This window comes from Brienomyrus brachyistius, chromosome 9 (genome assembly GCF_023856365.1).
Source record: "Brienomyrus brachyistius isolate T26 chromosome 9, BBRACH_0.4, whole genome shotgun sequence".
NCBI lineage: Eukaryota > Metazoa > Chordata > Actinopteri > Osteoglossiformes > Mormyridae > Brienomyrus > Brienomyrus brachyistius.
In genome coordinates, this window is record NC_064541.1 from 29,024,577 (window position 1) to 29,044,480 (window position 19,904).

General features: G+C 44.8%; 1 protein-coding gene across 1 annotated transcript; it reads right to left on the bottom strand.

Annotated features, from left to right (window-relative positions):
• Window positions 1–601: 601 nt before the first annotated feature.
• On the bottom strand, window positions 602–11,554 carry serinc2l (serine incorporator 2, like). The gene is made up of 10 exons (XM_049025251.1): window positions 11,363–11,554; window positions 9,266–9,427; window positions 8,665–8,852; window positions 7,332–7,411; window positions 4,384–4,521; window positions 3,829–3,998; window positions 3,479–3,569; window positions 3,174–3,321; window positions 2,798–3,004; window positions 602–2,472 (listed from the first exon to the last, which is right to left on the bottom strand). The coding sequence occupies exons 1-10, from the start codon at window positions 11,399–11,401 to the stop codon at window positions 2,334–2,336; spliced, it is 1,362 nt and encodes a 453-aa protein (XP_048881208.1). The 5' UTR covers window positions 11,402–11,554; the 3' UTR covers window positions 602–2,333.
• Window positions 11,555–19,904: the final 8,350 nt, after the last annotated feature.

Below are 19,904 nucleotides of genomic sequence, written 5' to 3' on the forward strand. Positions count from 1 at the left end.
TAAGCGCACTGCCCTGCGAAGCAGCCTGCCAGCTCCACGGATAGAAGGGAGGAGAGGAAGAAAAAGGAGGACAGAGGAACCGTATAAATATTACTTGCAGCAAACAATCAATAGCAACTTGCTAGCTCCGGTCAGGACGGTAGGGATTTAAGCTCGGAGAGACACAGACCGTGTCCACGGTGCTGAGGAGCGGGGACCCGGCTGAGGTTCGCGTGTTGTCGATGCGCTTTGAAAGTTCGAAACGCAATGAGACGAAGTGTTCGGCCTTTGGGATGGTAAGCGGTCCGGGACTGCGGGCGTCTGGCGGACCTTTGCGCTCTACACGCTACATGTAATTATACCACAGTCACTAGACCTTCATGTTTAGTATGGGCCGAAAGCCAAAGGAAGAAGGGTGGACGGCATAACAGAAAGCCTCTCTTTAGTTTTTAAAAATGTATAAGCCGTTGGAGTCTTCATTTTACGTACAGTATGATCAGTTCTGAGCTAAATCAGCCGCCACATGATCTACCAATATTCATTAAATAGCCCAATAACTTATTTAGCGATTTTCCTTTACTGACAAGCATGTTACGCATTCAGCAAATAAAAACACACAACATTTGTTTGATGATCTTTATTGTAACGAAATAACAGTGACATTCACCACTCATGATTAATTAAGTTGAGAATACGAGCACCCACTGGAAGAATACTGGTTCCACCTTGTGGACAAATTTAGAATACATATTGCTTATTCAGACGTTGGAAACTGCGGAGTACTTCGCGTCCTGGTACAGTACAACCTGAAACATTACAAAATTGTAAATAAATACACAGACATTCATTAAAGATCATAGTACTGTCAGGATGTTTGAAAATGCAGAAGGCACTTGGTCAGACCATAAACAGAGTCTGAATTTTTAGGACCAAAAAGGCACTTGGGGAACACTCAGGAACGGTTTGTGGCACCTTTTAATAATGGTTGACTAACTGTAAAAATCAGGTTCTCATTAACAAGGTCATATTAACATGCTGTTCATTCCAATTCATATGCAAGAGCTTTTCATATCCTCAGTAAAAAAGTAAATCAAACACTATTCATCCTCAGGACTGAGTTCAGTACCTATATTACTGAATAAACAGCAGGTTCTCCATGCATTGGATTACAGAGATCATACAGTATTATAGTTAGCACACTATACAAGCTGGACCACACATCACTCCCACCCCAAAGCCTAGTGCTCTAATACACATACAGGATCCATCATGATTCACGTATAGCACACAACCTACATTACCATGAACTAGTTGAAATATAAAGGTGGGCAGCCATACAGTAACAGGGAAAAGGTAAATTCAGTTTAAAATCTAGCACATAACAGAAAGATCCTGCAGGAAATTGTATTTGTAGAAGACAGCACTGCCATAGATAGCACTGGACATCACTGCTCGATAGCTGCTGCACGCTCCTCATTACGCTTTGCAATAGAGATGGTCCTGCGTCACCTGGAAGGTGGTGCTGACACAGAGGTGCCCCTCCCTTCCTGCCCACATCCCTGCATAGCACACCCTCGCCATCACCAGCCAGGATGAAGGCACAGAAGGGATCACACAGCAAGCCCTTTGATGCTAGGGCCCCAGTGTTACCGTGGCAGCAGAGGGGCGGGGGGGACGAGGGGAGAGGAGGTGTGTCATACCAGAGGGGTAAAGCTGCACACGGGTCTTATCTCCCCCTCACATTGCTGCTTGGGGGGCCAGCAATGGCCTGTAGGGGAAAAAAACACCTAAAAGCACACAGGCGTGTGTGCACACACTGCCACCTGGGGAGGCACCCCTCCGAGATCGCTGCCTGCAATGCACGGCTCTTTAGTGGAGAGACATGCCAAACACAAAACGCGCTACTTTCACATGCTTATGTGGAGCGGAAGCAGATATTAGGGCATGCTGAGTGCAGTGTTATCAAACAGGTAGACTTGTGCTGATTGCAGCCATTGTTTGCCACAACTGGCTGTTCTTTCAAGGGCCAAGACCATGTGTTTATCAATTTTCCTTGACTTGAAAGTTTTAGCAGAAAAGCAATAAGTAATAAAAGCAAAATCATAGAACTATATACAAACACACTAATCATTATAAAAAGACACTTCAGGGTATAATAAAATGTGAAAAGGGGTGGGGGAATCCATGGAAATTAGGCTACAACCAGCCACCTTTCTTATTGGTTGAAACACTGGCTTCATTGACCAATGAGAAAATAAGAAACAGATGAACAAGTGCAAAAAATAGCTCAACAGTTACTCTGGGAGACACACACAGTCCTAAGCGCCATGGCTTTACTCTCCAGGAAAAGGGACTTAACTGAAGTCCCTATTGGGCAGAATGAGAGGGGCCACTAAGGTCCACAGGTAGAGCGCGAGGCCCAGCCAGCTGGAGGTGATCTTCACCCAGACTGCAGGCATGGTGCTCAGCATGGCCTGGGTGGTGGTTTCGGGCCTGCGTGGGAGGAGGATACAGATGGAGAGTCAGACAAGGAGGTAATAAAGTAGAGAGAAGAGAAGGCAGAGGAGGGAGGTAGTTGGGCTGTGAATTAGACTAGAATCAAAAGGAAAATGGCCAGCCTTCATAATGTCTGCTCAGTCTTGCCCTGGGGCCTCTCACAAGTACACAGTGAAAACTGCAGGTCTTCAGAAGCTTCGCCCCTTAACACTGTTACTATCATTTGTTTAGTCCGACACAAACTCCACTGTAACTAAGCAGCTTGGTGTCACATGATCCTGAACAATTAGACATCAGAAACATTAGAAGGAGCGATACTCACTGGTACCAGCTTGTGAGGGTCATCATGATGTAGAGAGAGGCCAAGAAGAGGCAGAAGTGGAAGAAAGAGTAGCTGTAGGTGACGCCTTCTTCCTCATTGTCCACGGCCCTCCTGAAGCCGCCCTCCTCAGCCCCACCCTCTGAGGCCTCGCCTCCCTCCCCAGTCTGCATCAGCCTGTTTACCTGAGTGTTGCTAGAGGATCTGATGCTGTGGAGGGGAATTTGGAAGACAGGATCAGAGATTAAAGTCTTCGTTAGTGCCGAAGGCCATGAAGTCTCCTTATGCACCTATCCAGCTACATCAGACGAAGGCTCCTGTCAGACCTAATTTTTCCCAAGTCTCCCAGTTGAAGATCATTAAGCCACCTAGAGTTTACCTTGCATAGAGGGTGCAGAAAAAGAAGATGACCAGTCCTACAATGCCTTGCGCATCCCACCACTGCACCTGCCCTGGGGTGGCAGTGGGGCTGGGAACGCTGGTGCTGTTGGACACCAGGCTTAGAAGGCTGGGGTTACAACTGCGGTCTAGGGAGATATACACAGTGGGTGGGGGTGAACAGGGAAGTAACATTCAAACTAAAGTACATGGACATACTAGAGGTAGGAATCTGTGACTGTATCTAGAAGGTTATGGGTTTGAATCCCCGAGTGGCACAGTAATCAGTCACCGCTGGGCACTTACCAGGGTTGTTGGTCATGGAGGACCAGGTGACATACATGGTATAGAGGCTGATGAGTGACGCCTGCAGTAAGCCAGACTCTGGCTGGGCTTCCTGTAGCACACACACACACACACAAACACAAACTGATGTACAGGCACAAAACCACCCATGCAGTACCTGCATGCTAGCGTGTGATCTTCACATACTACATTAGAAGGAGAGTGATTGAATAATGACAACAAAAATATAAATGTACATATTACATCTCTTATAGTTAGTCTCTTGAAGTCTCAGCCTGACCTCATTTTTTTTTTGCAATTAATCTTTGTTTTTGAATAAAGCACTACAGCAAGGCAGATGAGGCACAAACCTGCACTGGGGGCAGGATTGCCACGATGGAAACGATGATGCAGAAGATGAGGTTGAGGCTAATGAAGACCTTGTGCTCGGTGCAACCGCTGGGCTGTGTGTAGTATACGTAGAAAAGCACCACGGCGGTGAAGGCCAGGGCGTAGTGCAGAATGGTGAAGGACAGCAGGCCTGCCAGCCACAAGGGGGCATCAATGCTTCACCTTGGTTTCATTCACAAATACATCTTTCTACTGGTAACATTTACTAGAGCTACTTACATATATGTATACTAATTGGTAATGCAGAAGTCATATAAAAAAACATTCCTGATAAACAAAAGAATTTTAAAAACTGATAAAACGACTTTTCACTATTTTCCCATTTTTTTTCTTAAATTTTTATAGGTCTTTCACAAGACAGTTGGCCCAAGACATTTAAAAAGCCAAAAAAATTTTTTATTAATATTAGCCTGACTGCCCAACTCCCCTGAGCACAGCAACATTATAAAAAACAAAATTATCAGTCCTTCATAAATGTAACATGAAACATTGCATAAACTCTGCAAGAAGCGCACCTGCAAACCAGCACTTCCTGTTCCCCTCCTCAGCATTCTCGAGCCAGGCCTTGTTCCAGTTGTAGGCAAAGTCAATGAGGAGGACAAGCTGAATGACGATGAAGATGAAGGAGCCCACCACACCAAAGTAGAACCACACTGCGTGAGAAAAGGGATTTCACTGAGCAACACGCTCCCTGCATCTGTTTGAACAGGAGGTTCTGAACCATACCACTTCCTGCTGACTGTCAAGAGGTGGATTATAATCTGGCTACATCTTAAAAAGCACAGCAGATCACCAATGGGTGTAATTCTGTATTTAAGCGATGGGTATTAAAATCGAGCAAATGTTACAGCGATGCACACAGCCAGACAAAGTGTGGGAAGAGCCCTGGGACATGGTACTGTGAGCACAGAACACATTTGTGCTGCTGCCGATGCACAGAGAGCCTGACTACCTCCCTCTTACATAAGCAAGCACCACTCCTATTCTGTTTCACTATTTTTAGTTGCCCCTTTCATTCGCACCTTCAGTTTTTGCTGCTGCTCAGCTAGCAGGAGGCATGGTTTCCTCATTACATTTATGATCAGATGGAAACTAATGAAAAAGCACAAAGCAAAGAAGGTACAGCACAGTATATAAAGCCTTAGCTGCAGGACGCAGGAAACTAATCAATCACTTTCTCAGTGGAGACACGAACAGAGTTCCAGGGCAACTGAATTTGGGTCACTTTCCGACATTAAAGCTGCTCTCTGCAAGGTTGACACTCTTTGCTAGCCGTTCCCCTCAGCACAGCTGCATGGGAGTAACGAGTGAAGTGCTCTCAAGCTGCTATACAACCAAATGCATTAAGATGCACGTGAACACCTGACTTGCATCCCTGTCCTGCTTTATCTCAGGTTCCCCTGGTTGGCAGCTTACTAGCTGGTAAGACATGGATCCAGATTCGCATCATTTAAGGCCAAAACGTTACAGCATGGCTGCCTACACCAAGGTCCATGTAGTCTTAAGCTGGACCTCCTACAACACATTTAAATATACTTAGAAGTTTTTACCAAAATCTTTGAATAAAAATCTATCCACATATAAACCAGCGGAATTCGGGTTGAATTTTACTGAAGGAGACTGGTGTTCACAACCCCAGGAGTACAATAGCACAGCCACCCCCAAAAATGAAGGTCTCAACCATGTAGCCAGATATTCCATGCCCCAGATGGCAGCGAGCTCCCGCTATTTAATATGACTCAAACATGGCCTCTCGCCTTCGGTTACAGCTATAATCCTCATTTCAGCACATTCACAATCGACTTTACATCAGAATGCATTATTAGGGTAACAACAACACAGACTGAGACTGCAGCTCAGCACACTTTCCCATCGACCCTGAAAACCAAACTACTGCTAGTGAGTTCGTTTTGCAATGCTGAGGCCAGAGCTACCGCTAATATCACGTTTTAAACCGATTAAAGCCCTGCATTTCCAGTGGCGTTTCATTGTAAAAAGGATTTTCAATATGGTTCTCATTATCATTAACCCGTTCATTCATTTGTTCACTATCTATTTGATTTATGCCATTGTATAGCTAAAACAGGGCCTATAATTTGCACTGCAAAATTCTGTTTTTCCACATCATTTCTGTTGTCACCTCTGAAGCACTTCCAATTATACAAAGCCCTTCTGACCACAATGCACCATTATTGAAGCGTGTACAGCTCCCCACATGGGAGATGTCATCACAGGGGAATATGCACCAAGCAGTGCAGCCATTATACAGGTAAGGGCATTTTCAGAGTTGACCCACTGAGAGAGCCATAAATTAGGCCAAAGTCCTGTTACATGGAGAGCCAGGAGGTAGGCAGTTGTTCAGACTATTCAGTAATCCCTGCATAGCGACATCTAGGCTAAAAGACTTTTAGCCAGGCTAAAAGTCCCCTCTGGTACTGAAAGATATTGTGCCTCAAGAGGGCCTCATTTGATTTAGTATTTAAGTCTAGGGGCTGTCATCCTCGGTTGGTGTGAACTTGGTAAAGAGCCACGTACATCTGATATGTCAATCTGTGCATGGCCCTAACAAAAATATGACATCCACCCGCACCCAACAGCACCAGAGGTGTAGCGCATGTCATGACGTCGGCATTTAATGCACCACAACCTCCCCACCGGGTACAGTCCTATCCAGAGAGCAGCAGCCCACTAGGTGCATTAGGGGGCGCCAGTGAGTTTCTGCAGGTGCAAACAGCAGCAGCCCGCAGGGTGCAGGCGGCACAGGCGCACAGAGGCATTTACGCAGGTCTTTAGTGCTTCAGTCTGCTGTGAAGGTCACTCATTTGCACATTCGGCTGGTGAAGTCTACTGAGGAAACCCCATCGAATTCTACGCAAAAGCCCTTCCGACAGGGCCTGACTGGGAGGTGTATTCCTGCCTTGCTTACACCAACAAACCCCTGCAGCTGTAACTGGTGAGAGCCCAGGAACTGCTGCCATGCACCGTGAGGAAATGCACACGTCACATTTTTGTAGAATCTGTTATTCTAAACCCAGAATCAGTGTGGCGTGAGTCAGAGACCCAGCTGGACAGCAACCAATGAAAGGCTGTCAGCGGTATGACACATGGTGTAAAGGCTGAACCCCTGGACTTTGGACAGGAAAGTCAAGTGACACTTAAATAGCAGTTCTGTGTACGGTTACAGCAGGGACAGTGTAACCGTTTCCAGATGTGGGTTGCTTTTTGTTTTCCTCTTCCCCTTTTAACCACTTAATATACAGCCTCTGGCTTAGACAAAAAACTGCAGAGAGGGGCTTCAGAAGTGCACAAGTTGCTAAGTAAAGGCTCAACGAAAATCCAGAAGATGCAGTACATATGGATGAAACAGATTACCAATTTAGGGGTTATAAACCATGCAAAACAGCAGCAGCATACAAAACCAACAGCACACAACTTTGGGGAGGCCCTGTGCCCTAGGTGGTACCTGTGTTGAAGGTGCCGTCTGGAATGAAGAAAGCGCCCACTGTTATACCAACCAGGATCAGGAACTTGAAGAACCAGAACCTGAGAAAGCAACACAGGAGGCTTCAGAACCTTGAGTCACCCTCAGCCAAAGCCCACATGGGCTCCTGCAGTACTGTGTAGCCCAATGTGTCAGGCATCGGGGTTTGTGTCCAGGAACCTGCTCTCACCTGTATATACATGTCGTGGTCTCATGGAGAGCCAGACAGAATGTGTGAAAACTCCCCAATGTCCCCATGGCAATGAATAAAAGTACCATTATTCAATCCCCAGTACGCTCAGTCAAGGCATTTAATGAGGAAAAGTTGAGTATTTCCAAAGCCATTCGTCTTCCCGGTCCCCTTTCATGCGGGATTTGGGCTGCACAGAGTGATTTGGCCTCGCTGAATAAAGGAGGGGATGAGCGGAATGCTGGCTTCAAGAGGCCTCCCAGGACGCCCTAGACAGACCGCATACGGGTTCACCAAGGGGGTGACCTGTGAAAAGCACACCGCTAACGGGCAGAGCTGCCAATACTAGCGTCTCACACAAAGAGGCGCTCTACAAACTGCCAGCAGCTCTCATATGCCTGCCAGCAGGAAATAAGCTTACCCAGGGAAGGGGGGGAGAAAGAGAGAAAAATAAAAGCCATGAATGTCCCTCTTTTCCTCGCTGCCAGTCTGGGTGGCTGTGTTGGTGCCCTGAGACACTGCCAAGGCTGGGCAGCAGAGGGTGCCACCCCCTTAAGATCACATTTAACCCTGACGCCCCTAATCCTGGTACTGGCAGTTTGGTGAGTGTGCTCCGAGTTAATTATGCATTACCAAACCTTTTACACTCACACTGAGTGGGGGCTGCTCTCCAACACGGCCTGCCATTTGTGCCATTTGGTATTTGAACCAGCAGCATTACTGCTGTACCACCCACTGCCTATTTTATAAGCCTTTCCCAGTATCAAGGCTATGGGATTATTCAAATAAAGTGGAAAGCTCCCTTAGATTCAGCGCTGTGTGGCTTTGCAGTATAGAACCCACTATCTATAATCAGAAGGTCGTTGGTTCAAATCTCAGCAGAGTGATCATATCACCATTATGCCCTTACCCCAAGAACTGCTAAATTGCCCTGTACCCTGACACTAGGCTTTGCTCTCATTTGTATACATCTGTGGATGTGTGTGTCTCTAATAGGAGAGCATTATGAGATATACGAAAACTAAAGAATCCCTTTATACTTGGTAAAATAAAATGTCATATCTCAAAATATGTATCCGGAACACCATCACCCCCCCCCCCCCGCAAGGTAAAGCTGCTACGTACCCGTTCTGCAGGGCGCCACGGGGGTCCTTGCTGCTACGCACACGCACCATGATGATAGCGAAGAGGAAGAAGAAGCAGGCCATGGCGAAGCACATACGGTAGACGGACTTGTAGCCGACGAGGACGCCGCAGTTCACCTGGTTCTCCAAGCCTGGTATAGAGCTGCCACCTTTGCAGAAGCCTGGAATCTGCAAGCACAGGAGAAGCACACGGCCGCGGAGGCGAGCAGGCGCACATAAGTACGTGTCCCCACGCATGCTCAACACCGCCCCCTCACCAAAAGCAGATCCTACACCTCAATCAACAACCTGCTAAGTACACACATTTAAAACTTGTTTCTCCTGTTCCCGTGTACCTAGAGAATCCTTCAAGGTTGAGATCAAATCCAAAACACTGACAGCACTGAGCCACTGGGTCAAATCATTCTAGCCGGTGGAAGCGCAGAAATCTCCACCACTGCTGGCCCCTCGAGTGGTGCGTGCACTTCGCGTCAGCCAAGTATGAATCTGACACATAAGGTCACTTTTACCGAATAAGGATAGTCCGGCTGAGCCATCTGTGCTGCGGGTGAGCACAGGGCTCAGCTGCGCAGTCGACTTACCTTTCGGAGCTGGTCCTCCATTCCTGGCAGGATCATGATGACAGACACGAGGGTACCAAGGAGCAGGAAGAAGGAAAAGATCAGCCTGGTCACCGTGGAGTTGTTACTGAAGGGGCAGCAGCCACACAGCAGACAGGGGGCCGAGCCGCAAAGACAGGAGGCCTAATATGAAAGAGAGAGACAGGTACTCAGATTCAGACAGTGGCGGGACACAATGTCTAATGCAAGACAGAGGGGCAGTGGGACACAATGTACAGGGCGAGACAGGTGGGCAGCTGGACACAATGTCTATGGTGAGAATGAGAACAAGAGAAAGACAATGAGTAGGACAGACAGATACAAAAGGGCAGAAGGAAATTAACCTTTGAGGAGTTCTCATTGCTGCCAGTTAAAACCAGTTACGTAATTTTAAAAGAACCTGTGGGTAAAAGCATACACAGGAACCCAAGCTTCACTATGGAAAAACTCTTACTTAAAAAAATTAGAGACAAGAACTGCCCACTTAAATTATAAGCAAGCAACCAGGGCTGAAACGATACTCATTCTTGTCATATACCATTCGGTACATCATTTTCAGTTTGGTACACACAATGAAATGAATGAACACACACAACATATAAGCAGAACATAAATTCACAAGTAGATTTTAATCATGGAAAAGACTGTGCCAATTGCTGCTGTGAGATAGTTACAGTGAGTGACAGATATGGGGACATTTTTGTTATCCCATAAATTACACCAGCACTGTAGAGAGAGAGTAGTTAAGACCAGGATTGTCTGTTGGCTCTTATACCAAACTCTGATATGTTTCTGAAAACACATCCAACATGCCAAGTCATTAGAGATGACTTCACCAGAGGGTGCATATGAGGGATACTCTGCTGGAGTTATAGGGGTATTTATTTATAGATATGCAACCACACTACGTAGTAGTAACCATGGGATATAGACAGAATTTACTTAATGATTCTTATGACATTCTAATTATTTATTTTTACAATGTGCAAAGCATTTCTAAGGTTTTGCTATTCAAACATGTCGACAAACATATTGCCTTTTATTTACAATTGCTCCTAACTCTATTTTTGTATTTTAATTTCAGAGCAAATTCTCTTTTCCCTGCAGTACTGAAACTGCATCAAACCGTGAACCCAATAAATTTCACTCAAATTTTGTGTACCATTATACCCCTATTAAAGTACATATGCATGAATATTTATATAAAGGGTGTAAATGGTCATTATTGCATGACTGGAAGGTTATGTTCTATTGGTGGAGAATTTAAATTTCGTTTGAACACGCTTAATTTAAATAATTTAAATTATGAAGTCACGACTGTCTGATGTATGACGTCACTACAATATATGAATTAAGTTTTATTCCAAATAATGAAATCGATTGCAACACTAAGAGAGGAACTGCAAGCACGCTACACGGAAATAGTGACATCAGTAAACTGGGATAAATTTAAAACATTACTGACTAATCGCAAAGACAGTCCACCTCAGGGTTCGTCAACCTCTCCGTACACTAACCACGTATCCGTAGCAAAATGTTTTGACTGGGGGGAACTGTGTAAGCTACGTTTTTAAATACCACGTCCATGAAAATTAAAATTGTATTTTGATCAAAACGTCCCTCATAATTCGTCGTGGTGTTGACCCTTGCTCCAACTCCTTAAACTGCCTTAGGAACGGTATCACATGATTTTAGGTACATTACAAACCGTTTATTAGATTTTAACTCGACAAATTCACGTAAACGACTCAACAGCCATACTAAAATTTCCCATGGCTTTTAACACCAAGTGACACATTGATAAACACACATTTTAACACAATACCCGTTAAAACAGACTACGAACAATTTCGAATTAAAACCGTCTCAGTTATCCACATAGCCAACCATTTAGCATCAATATATTCAAATTATCGCCAGCTGCACACTATATAGTATCTACCCGGTCGCATGTAATTTCAAGAAATTACAACAGTCAACGACAACAGTCACTAACATTAATTCACATTTTTTACACGCAGCGTTAGCTAGCTAACGTTAGCCACCGCTGAACGTGATGTAAATTAAATGTCGACTTACGCAGCTGGCCAAAGAACATAATGCCATACAAGCACCCATCTTCCTTCCCTTCCTCTTCTTCTTTACTTTGGTGAAAAACGACACAGGTCACACAAAATAAATACGGAAAACGACGCCGACGAGCGACTGGCTGTAGACGCGCTTTACGCTGCGCTTTGAGCTGCGCTTCCCGAGAGTGGCCGCACCGGCCGCCACTCCCCATTCCATTCAGCGTGACGCGGTTGCCAGTCTGAGATGGTGATTTAACCCTAACCCTCTCATACCTGTTTCGAGGTGCCAACTGATCATAAAAAAAAAACGAGTGTCTTGAAATTCCAAATGCGCAGATGCAGTAGTGTCATTGACCAATGCGCTTTATTAAAGTTGCTTAAATTAAAAATATTTAATTTTAATAACTAAAATGTTGTTTTTGCTTAAGTAAACTGAATATCACGGGGTGTAGTTAGAGATGACTGGATGGGGAGTCTTTACCGGTAGGGCGGGGCTAATAGGTGGAAAATTTATCCATCCATCCATTTACCGAAACCGCAAATCCCAACTGGAGTCGCGGGGTGGGGGGGACTGGAGCCCATCACGGGAACCATCCATGGGCAGTCGCCTACACACCGCAAGGCGCACACACTCACACTCACACAACTACAGGGCCAATTTAGACTCACCAATCAACCTATCCTGCACGCTTTGGGACCGTGGGAGGAAACCGGAGCCCCCGGCGAACACAGAAAGAACTCGGGATCGAGCCGCCCATGGACGACAAACATATATAATATAAAGAGCTAGTCATGACATAAGCCAATAAATGGGGGGTGCTATAAAGGCATTAACCAAACGACACCCCTGCTGAATTTAATACCCGTATCACGGTGGAAACACTTCATAACAAGATCCGGCTGGGGGGATGAGGTTCCCTAGTGCGTATCCAGGCAGCACAGAGCACACCTCCGGAGTACACCCTGGATGCCAGTCCATCACAGGGTACATGGACCTACTCTGGGAACCAGACTGGAAACTGCAGTGGAGCCAGTTATCCAAGCCACAGCCCAGGAGACACCTTGCTACCTCAGACAATAAGACCCCCCTGTCAAATAGCAAACATTTTGAGACGGACTAAGGGCAGAAGAAGATCAGCCTGGTGACCCTGGAGCTGATTACTGGGCGTCCTGCCCAGATAACTGGACGATGTGTAACTGTGTTATTTAAAAAAGCATCATCTGGCAACCTTGCTGCGAAACAAGAAAATATCGGAAGACAGTCCCCTAGCGACCAAATCTTACATGTTGGATAAACTTGTATCATTCCCAAATTATTTGCAGTTTAACCCAAGTGATATCGCCTAAGATCTAATTAACAAAAATTGCTAATACATTACGTTCTTACATTACATTCAGTTAGAAAATGGATGATGAAATGAAATATATTTGGTATATAGGCAATTTCTTTCTTTAAAAAATTTTATCAAAATCAGTAAACGTTGTCCTGGGGGGAGACAACTGCGTTTTAAATGCAGTGCTAATGATTTGATTACAAGCAGGAAACATACGAACGATATAACATATAATTTACTGTCAAATTATTACCGTCGTATTCAGAATCACAATAGGCCTACTTTTATTATCCTAGAGGAAAATACATTGTAATTGCAGTCTGTGCAATTCACAGCTACACAAAAAGACCAAAATAGGCAATGCACAATAACATATGGAGATGGTCATTAGTAGGTGAATATGAAAATAATTACAGTACTGTGATGAAGAATATTCAAATCTCGGCAGTAAAATATTTTACGAAAAACATAAATTATATACACACACACACACACACACACACACACACACACATATATATATATATATATATATATATATATATATATATATATATATATATATATATGCTGCCCTTTATTATTGAGTACCAGCTGATTGAGAGGTGCCGGTGCTCCTCTTTTATTACTGAGTACCAGCTGATTGAGAGGTGCCGGTGCTCCTCTTTTATTACTGAGTACCAGCTGATTGAGAGGTGCCGGTGCTCCCCTTTTATCATTGAGTACCAGCTGATTGAGAGGTGCAGGTGCTCCCCTTTTATTATTGAGTACCAGCTGATTGAGAGGTGCCGGTGCTCCCCTTTTATTACTGAGTACCAGCTGATTGAGAGGTGCCGGTGCTCCCCTTTTATTACTGAGTACCAGCTGATTGAGAGGTGCCGGTGCTCCCCTTTTATTACTGAGTACCAGCTGATTGAGAGGTGCCGGTGCTCCCCTTTTATCATTGAGTACCAGCTGATTGAGAGGTGCCGGTGCTCCCCTTTTATTACTGAGTACCAGCTGATTGAGAGGTGCAGGTGCTCCCCTTTTATCATTGAGTACCAGCTGATTGAGAGGTGCCGGTGCTCCTCTTTTATTACTGAGTACCAGCTGATTGAGAGGTGCCGGTGCTCCCCTTTTATTACTGAGTACCAGCTGATTGAGAGGTGCAGGTGCTCCTCTTTTATTACTGAGTACCAGCTGATTGAGAGGTGCCGGTGCTCCCCTTTTATCATTGAGTACCAGCTGATTGAGAGGTGCCGGTGCTCCTCTTTTATTACTGAGTACCAGCTGATTGAGAGGTGCAGGTGCTCCCCTTTTATCATTGAGTACCAGCTGATTGAGAGGTGCCGGTGCTCCCCTTTTATTACTGAGTACCAGCTGATTGAGAGGTGCAGGTGCTCCTCTTTTATTACTGAGTACCAGCTGATTGAGAGGTGCCGGTGCTCCCCTTTTATCATTGAGTACCAGCTGATTGAGAGGTGCCGGTGCTCCCCTTTTATCATTGAGTACCAGCTGATTGAGAGGTGCAGGTGCTCCCCTTTTATTATTGAGTACCAGCTGATTGAGAGGTGCCGGTGCTCCTCTTTTATTACTGAGTACCAGCTGATTGAGAGGTGCAGGTGCTCCCCTTTTATTACTGAGTACCAGCTGATTGAGAGGTGCAGGTGCTCCCCTTTTATTACTGAGTACCAGCTGATTGAGAGGTGCCGGTGCTCCCCTTTTATCATTGAGTACCAGCTGATTGAGAGGTGCCGGTGCTCCCCTTTTTTTATTGAGTACCAGCTGATTGAGAGGTGCAGGTGCTCCCCTTTTATTATTGAGTACCAGCTGATTGAGAGGTGCCGGTGCTCCTCTTTTATTACTGAGTACCAGCTGATTGAGAGGTGCAGGTGCTCCCCTTTTATTATTGAGTACCAGCTGATTGTGAGGTGCCGGTGCTCCCCTTTTTTTATTGAGTACCAGCTGATTGAGAGGTGCAGGTGCTCCCCTTTTATTATTGAGTACCAGCTGATTGAGAGGTGCCGGTGCTCCTCTTTTATTACTGAGTACCAGCTGATTGAGAGGTGCAGGTGCTCCCCTTTTATTATTGAGTACCAGCTGATTGTGAGGTGCCGGTGCTCCCCTTTTTTTATTGAGTACCAGCTGATTGAGAGGTATCCTGAGGGGAAAGAGGGAGTTGCTGGTCCTGCATAGCAGTGAGTACTGGTGCACTTCAGGCAGTGGCGGTACAGACTGATGGTCGTCGGGAGGAATGATTTCCTGTGGCGTTCTGTGGAGCATTTTATGTTGAGAAATATTCTGAGCTGCTGGTAAAATCACTTTGGTGAAATCATTTTATCACTTTCTACAACTGACCTTTTATCTCTGAGGTCTGAAGCAGATGATTTATTAATCTATATGTTTTAAGCCAGCTAAAAAATGATATCAGTAATATGTGATTTTCTGTTACTTGACCAGCCAGATGCACGATTAGACCTGCACTCCAAAAACTACAAAACATTTACATCAGACGATGCAGGTCCAGGATCCCAGCCACCGCAACAACTTCCTCTTCTCTGTGCTGAGGTTGGGCAAATGCTACCACTGCCTGTCCGGCAGCATAGAAAGGCTGAGGAAGAGCTTCTCTCCACAGGCAATTCGGGCCCTAGATGAGCACAGGGACCTGCAGACCAATATCCTCAACAGCCTACTCACCACACACATGTAAATTTGTAAATATGGGTTTATTCTGGGCTCTATCACAATTTCTACTTACTGCCAGTTTTGCACCATGGATATTTATGATGATTATTTAATTATAATTATTTAATGCTTCATTGGATGGGCTGACTCATGGTGACACTGCACAGGGCACTGGATGGATGGATGGATGGATGGATGGATTGATCTATGAGGTACAAAAATTAATTCCTAAGGAAAATGTTAAAATCTAGCGCCCTCTATTGGAGAATTATTGCAATAATTTAATCATAAACTACTTTAAGACTGAAATGCTCCTGTGCTTGGCTAATTAGTTCAGTTCTTCTTGTGCTTTGACTGGTTTGTTTCCTTGATTGAAAGACTCGTGCAGCTGTTTCACTTTAGCAATAGTGATACATGCATGATTAATGGAGACTAACCAGTACACAACAATAACTCAGTGCGTAAAAAGTCCTTCCTAACTGGTATCCTTAGGTGAGGGAAAAGAATCCATAGACACCACTAGATAAGCATGAATGGTTGGGATACAGTTCCCCATGCACCACTAGATGATAATTTCTTAGCACTGCAAATTAATGCCAGAGGCAACAGTGAACGCAGAAAAATGCTAGCAGCTGTGCTAACAGCATAGCTACATTAATGCCAGAGGCAGTGGTGCATGGAGAGAAATGCTAGCAGCTGTGCTAACAGCATAGCTACATTAATGCCAGAGGCAGTGGTGCATGGAGAGAAATGCTAGCAGCTGTGCTAACAGCATAGCTACATAAATGCCAGAGGCAGTGGTGAATGGAGAGAATTGCTAGAGCCTGTGCTAACAGAATAGCTGCGTTAATACCACAGGCAGTGGTGAACAGCCCCTCTTGGAGCTCAGTGAAGGTCTTAGCTTGGGTGGATATGGTAGATTAAAGAAGTAGATTAAACATAGTTTACTCCATCCAGGCCAACGATAACAAATACAGTCATCCAGATGCCGAAGACTATTGCTGTCTTTGGCATAAATGTCATACATATGTGGAATAGGGGGTTGAAATAAATTTGACTAGCGAGCCGCTCTTAACCCTTAATGCATTTGTAGCAGTAAGCTAATTACCATATCCATCTGTTAATACTCAGCTACTTCAATTAGCCGCCTAAGGATGATTCCTGCTTATATCATTGGCCCAGTTGCTGAATCTTTAGGCCATCCATCTACAAACAGCTCTTTCCTGGTCAGGGCCGCAGGGATCAGTATGTATTATCACTGTTATCATGCCTTTGTACTTTCAGCAAGTAGCATTTTATAAATATCAGGGGTGGTTCGGCTCATGTTTGTAATGGAAATTGAGAAAGGAAACTGTCTGAAAATGGCAATAAGATTGAGGGTTTCACTTCCACATGCACAGTGGTGCACAGCTGTAATCAGCAGCTAAAGCATAACTGAAGCGTCATCACAATGCCTTCACAAGCAATTAATATTCTTACTGGGGTATATTTGATTGCTTTCCCCATAACTAGATATTATTTTTGAGTTGGAACAACAAACTCCTTATCAGCTACTTTGATCAGTTGGTGTTATTCGGTTTGAAGAGGTAATTAATAACTCCTATGGATGTATTAGTCACGTCCCTAACAGCAGCCCCTGTATACAGTCATTATCATTTTGCTGTTTAGCTTTTGCTATTTTTCCAAAGCAATGTCTGTCCATGCATCTTCCCAGTATAATATCGGAATCCCAACCATTCTTGCTGAAGAATGCAGGAAGACATGACCTGAGATCTGATCCAACAACCTTCAGGAGACAATTTTGCATTCTTGACGACCATCCACAGACACACATTTCTTATAAGCTGAAAGTTGAAGAATGAAATGAACCACATTACACGGACCATGCAGTTCTGTGTATGTAAGGTATGTCTGCCACTGTTTGCCGCCTAAGAAACAGCAAATTCTTACTTTCCATTCAGTTGTCACTCCAGAACTACCCTCCAAATAGTCTCTCCATGCATGTCTGCCCCTTCTGCTTGCCAGCTCTCCTTGCAGTGATTAATTTCCATTTCTTCATATGAAAAGCATCACTCCTTCAAGTTCTCTCCAAAAGACTTTTTTTTTCCCCATCCCAGCTAAAGAGGTTCTCCGTAACTGGGTCATCAGGTTCTCTCGAGTATGCTCGAGTGACAAAGCTCCAACAATGATAGCAGTGAAAATCATTCTTCATGTCTATTTGTGTTGGTAAGATACCTAAGCTTACTACCTTCCTGGGGAAGGCTGACTATCAAATGCAGTCCCTCTGCATTTAAGTGTATGATTCCTTGTAGTTCTTGGGTCAGTCACACTATCACAAAGCTTTATATACAACTCAAAAAAACTTAAAGGAATGCTTTTCCCATTCAGATCTCAATGGGAAAAAAAATCATGCTGGATATCTATACTGATATCGACTGGTTAATGTGTTAGGAATGAAAAGATGCCACATCGTTTGATGGAAATGAAAATCATAAACCTAGAGGGCTGAATTCAGGGACACCCCGAAAATCAAAGTGAAAAATTATATGGCAGTCTAGTCCATTTTGGCAAAATTTCATTGTAGCATCTCAAAACTGTACTCAGTAGTTTGTATGGCCCCCACATGCTTGCATGCATGCCAGACAGTGTCGGGGCTGCTCCTAATGAGACGACAGATGGTCTCCTCCTAGATCTGGACCAGGGCATCACTGAGCTCATGGACAGTCTGAGGTGCAACCTGGTGGTGTCGGATAGACCGAAACAGAATGTACCAGAGGTGCTCTATTGGATTTAGGTCAGGCTGGGGCCAGTCAATTCAATTAATTCATCCTCCAGGAACTGCCTGCTTGCTCTCACATGAGGCCGGGCATTGTCCTGCACCAGGAGGAGCCCAGGACCCACTTCACCAGTGTAGGTTCTGACAGTGGGTATAAGGATTTTATCCTGATACCTAATGGCAGTCAAGGTGCCGTTGTCTGACCTGCAGAGGTCTGTGCGTCCCTCCATGGATATACCTCCCCAGACTATCACTGACCCACCACCAAACCGGTCATGCTGAACAATGTTACAGGCAGCATAACGTTCTCCATGGCTTCTCCAGACCCTCTCACGTCTGTCACATGTCCTCAGGGTGAACTTGCTCTCATCTGTGAAAAGCACAGGATGCCAGTGGTAGACCTGCAAATTCAGGTATTCTATGGCAAACGCCAATCGAGCTCCATGGTGCCTGGCAGTGAGCCCAGGGCCCATTAAGGGCTCTGGACCCTCAGACCATCCTCATGAAGTCTTTTTCTAATTGTTTGGTCAGGGATATTCACACCAATGGCTTGCTGGAGGTCATTTTGTAGGACTCTAGCAGTGCTCATCCTGTTCCTCTTCACACAAAGGAGCAGATACCGGTCCTCCTGATGAGTTAAGAACCTTCTACAAACCCATACAGCTTTCCTGTCTCCTGGAATCTCCTCCATGCCCTTGAGACTGTGCTGGGAGACACAGCAAACCTTCTGACAATGGCACGTATTGATGCGCCATCCTGGAGGAGTTGGACTACCTGTGCACCCTCTGTAGGGTCCAGGTATCGCCTCATGCTAGCAGTAGTGACACTGACCGTCGCCAAATGCAAAACTAGTGAAAAAACCGTCAGAAAAGATGAGGGTGAAAAAATGCCAAAAATGCCGTTAAATCATTCCTGTTTTGGGGGTCATCTCATTGTTGTCCCTCTAACACACCTGTTGTTAATTTCATTAAAACCAAAGTAGCTAAAACTGATTAACAACCCCCTCTGCTACTTAACTGACCAGATCAATATCCCAGAACTTTAATAGACTTGATGCTATACTCTGATTAAAAAGTGTTCCTTTATTTTTTTTGAGCAGCGTACATCTATTGATTGCCCTTGCTTTCTCAGTAAGCATGGCTGATTCGATTATATTTGCATCTGCCTAGCCTGTTCAAAAATATACCGGGGAAATGGTAACTCCTTATTTGCATAATTCATCTGTACTCCACAAAGTCCATGAAAGTCTCCTTAATTCTCACACTTTTCTATGTCTCCCCCTATGGGCCACAGTTGGTAGCACACCTTACCTGCTGCCCACATTTCCCACACAAGAATCTCTCGATTTCCCCCCAGTCTCTCAGATCCCACCAGGAAGGCACTCGCACTGATTAAATGCTTGTCAGCTGATTCCTCACATAATTCCCACTCCTGTATTGATCAAGCCTGCACATGTCCTCTTAGGGGACTGAATCGGGCCATGCGAACCAATTTCCATATGCCAATCCTGTGATATGCGCATCATGGCATTCAGTGTCTTGTTATAATGGATGGTGCAGCGTCTATGCTGGCTAGTATAATATCCATCCATTGATCCATCTTTCATAGCCACTTTCCCAGTACAGGATAGCAGGATGTATGTAGTTGCACAGCTCTGTCTTTATTAAATAACAGGAAATTTTATAAGCAATAAAAAAATCAATGCAGTAAGCAGGGACAGAAACACTTGAAATATAAATCAGACATAATTACTGTGTATCTTTTTCACAGAACCAACT

What these genes read in the sequence shown, in the direction of transcription:
- serinc2l (XM_049025251.1), bottom strand. Translation starts at nt 11,401, where the DNA reads ATGGGTGCTTGTATGGCATTATGTTCTTTGGCCAGCTGC. An exon ending in TATGTTCTTTGGCCAGCTGC is followed by an intron (nt 9,428 to 11,362) that starts GTAAGTCGACAT and finishes CTTTCATATTAG; the next exon opens with GCCTCCTGTCTTTGCGGCTC. An exon ending in AGACGGCACCTTCAACACAG is followed by an intron (nt 4,522 to 7,331) that starts GTACCACCTAGG and finishes TTTCTCACGCAG; the next exon opens with TGTGGTTCTACTTTGGTGTG.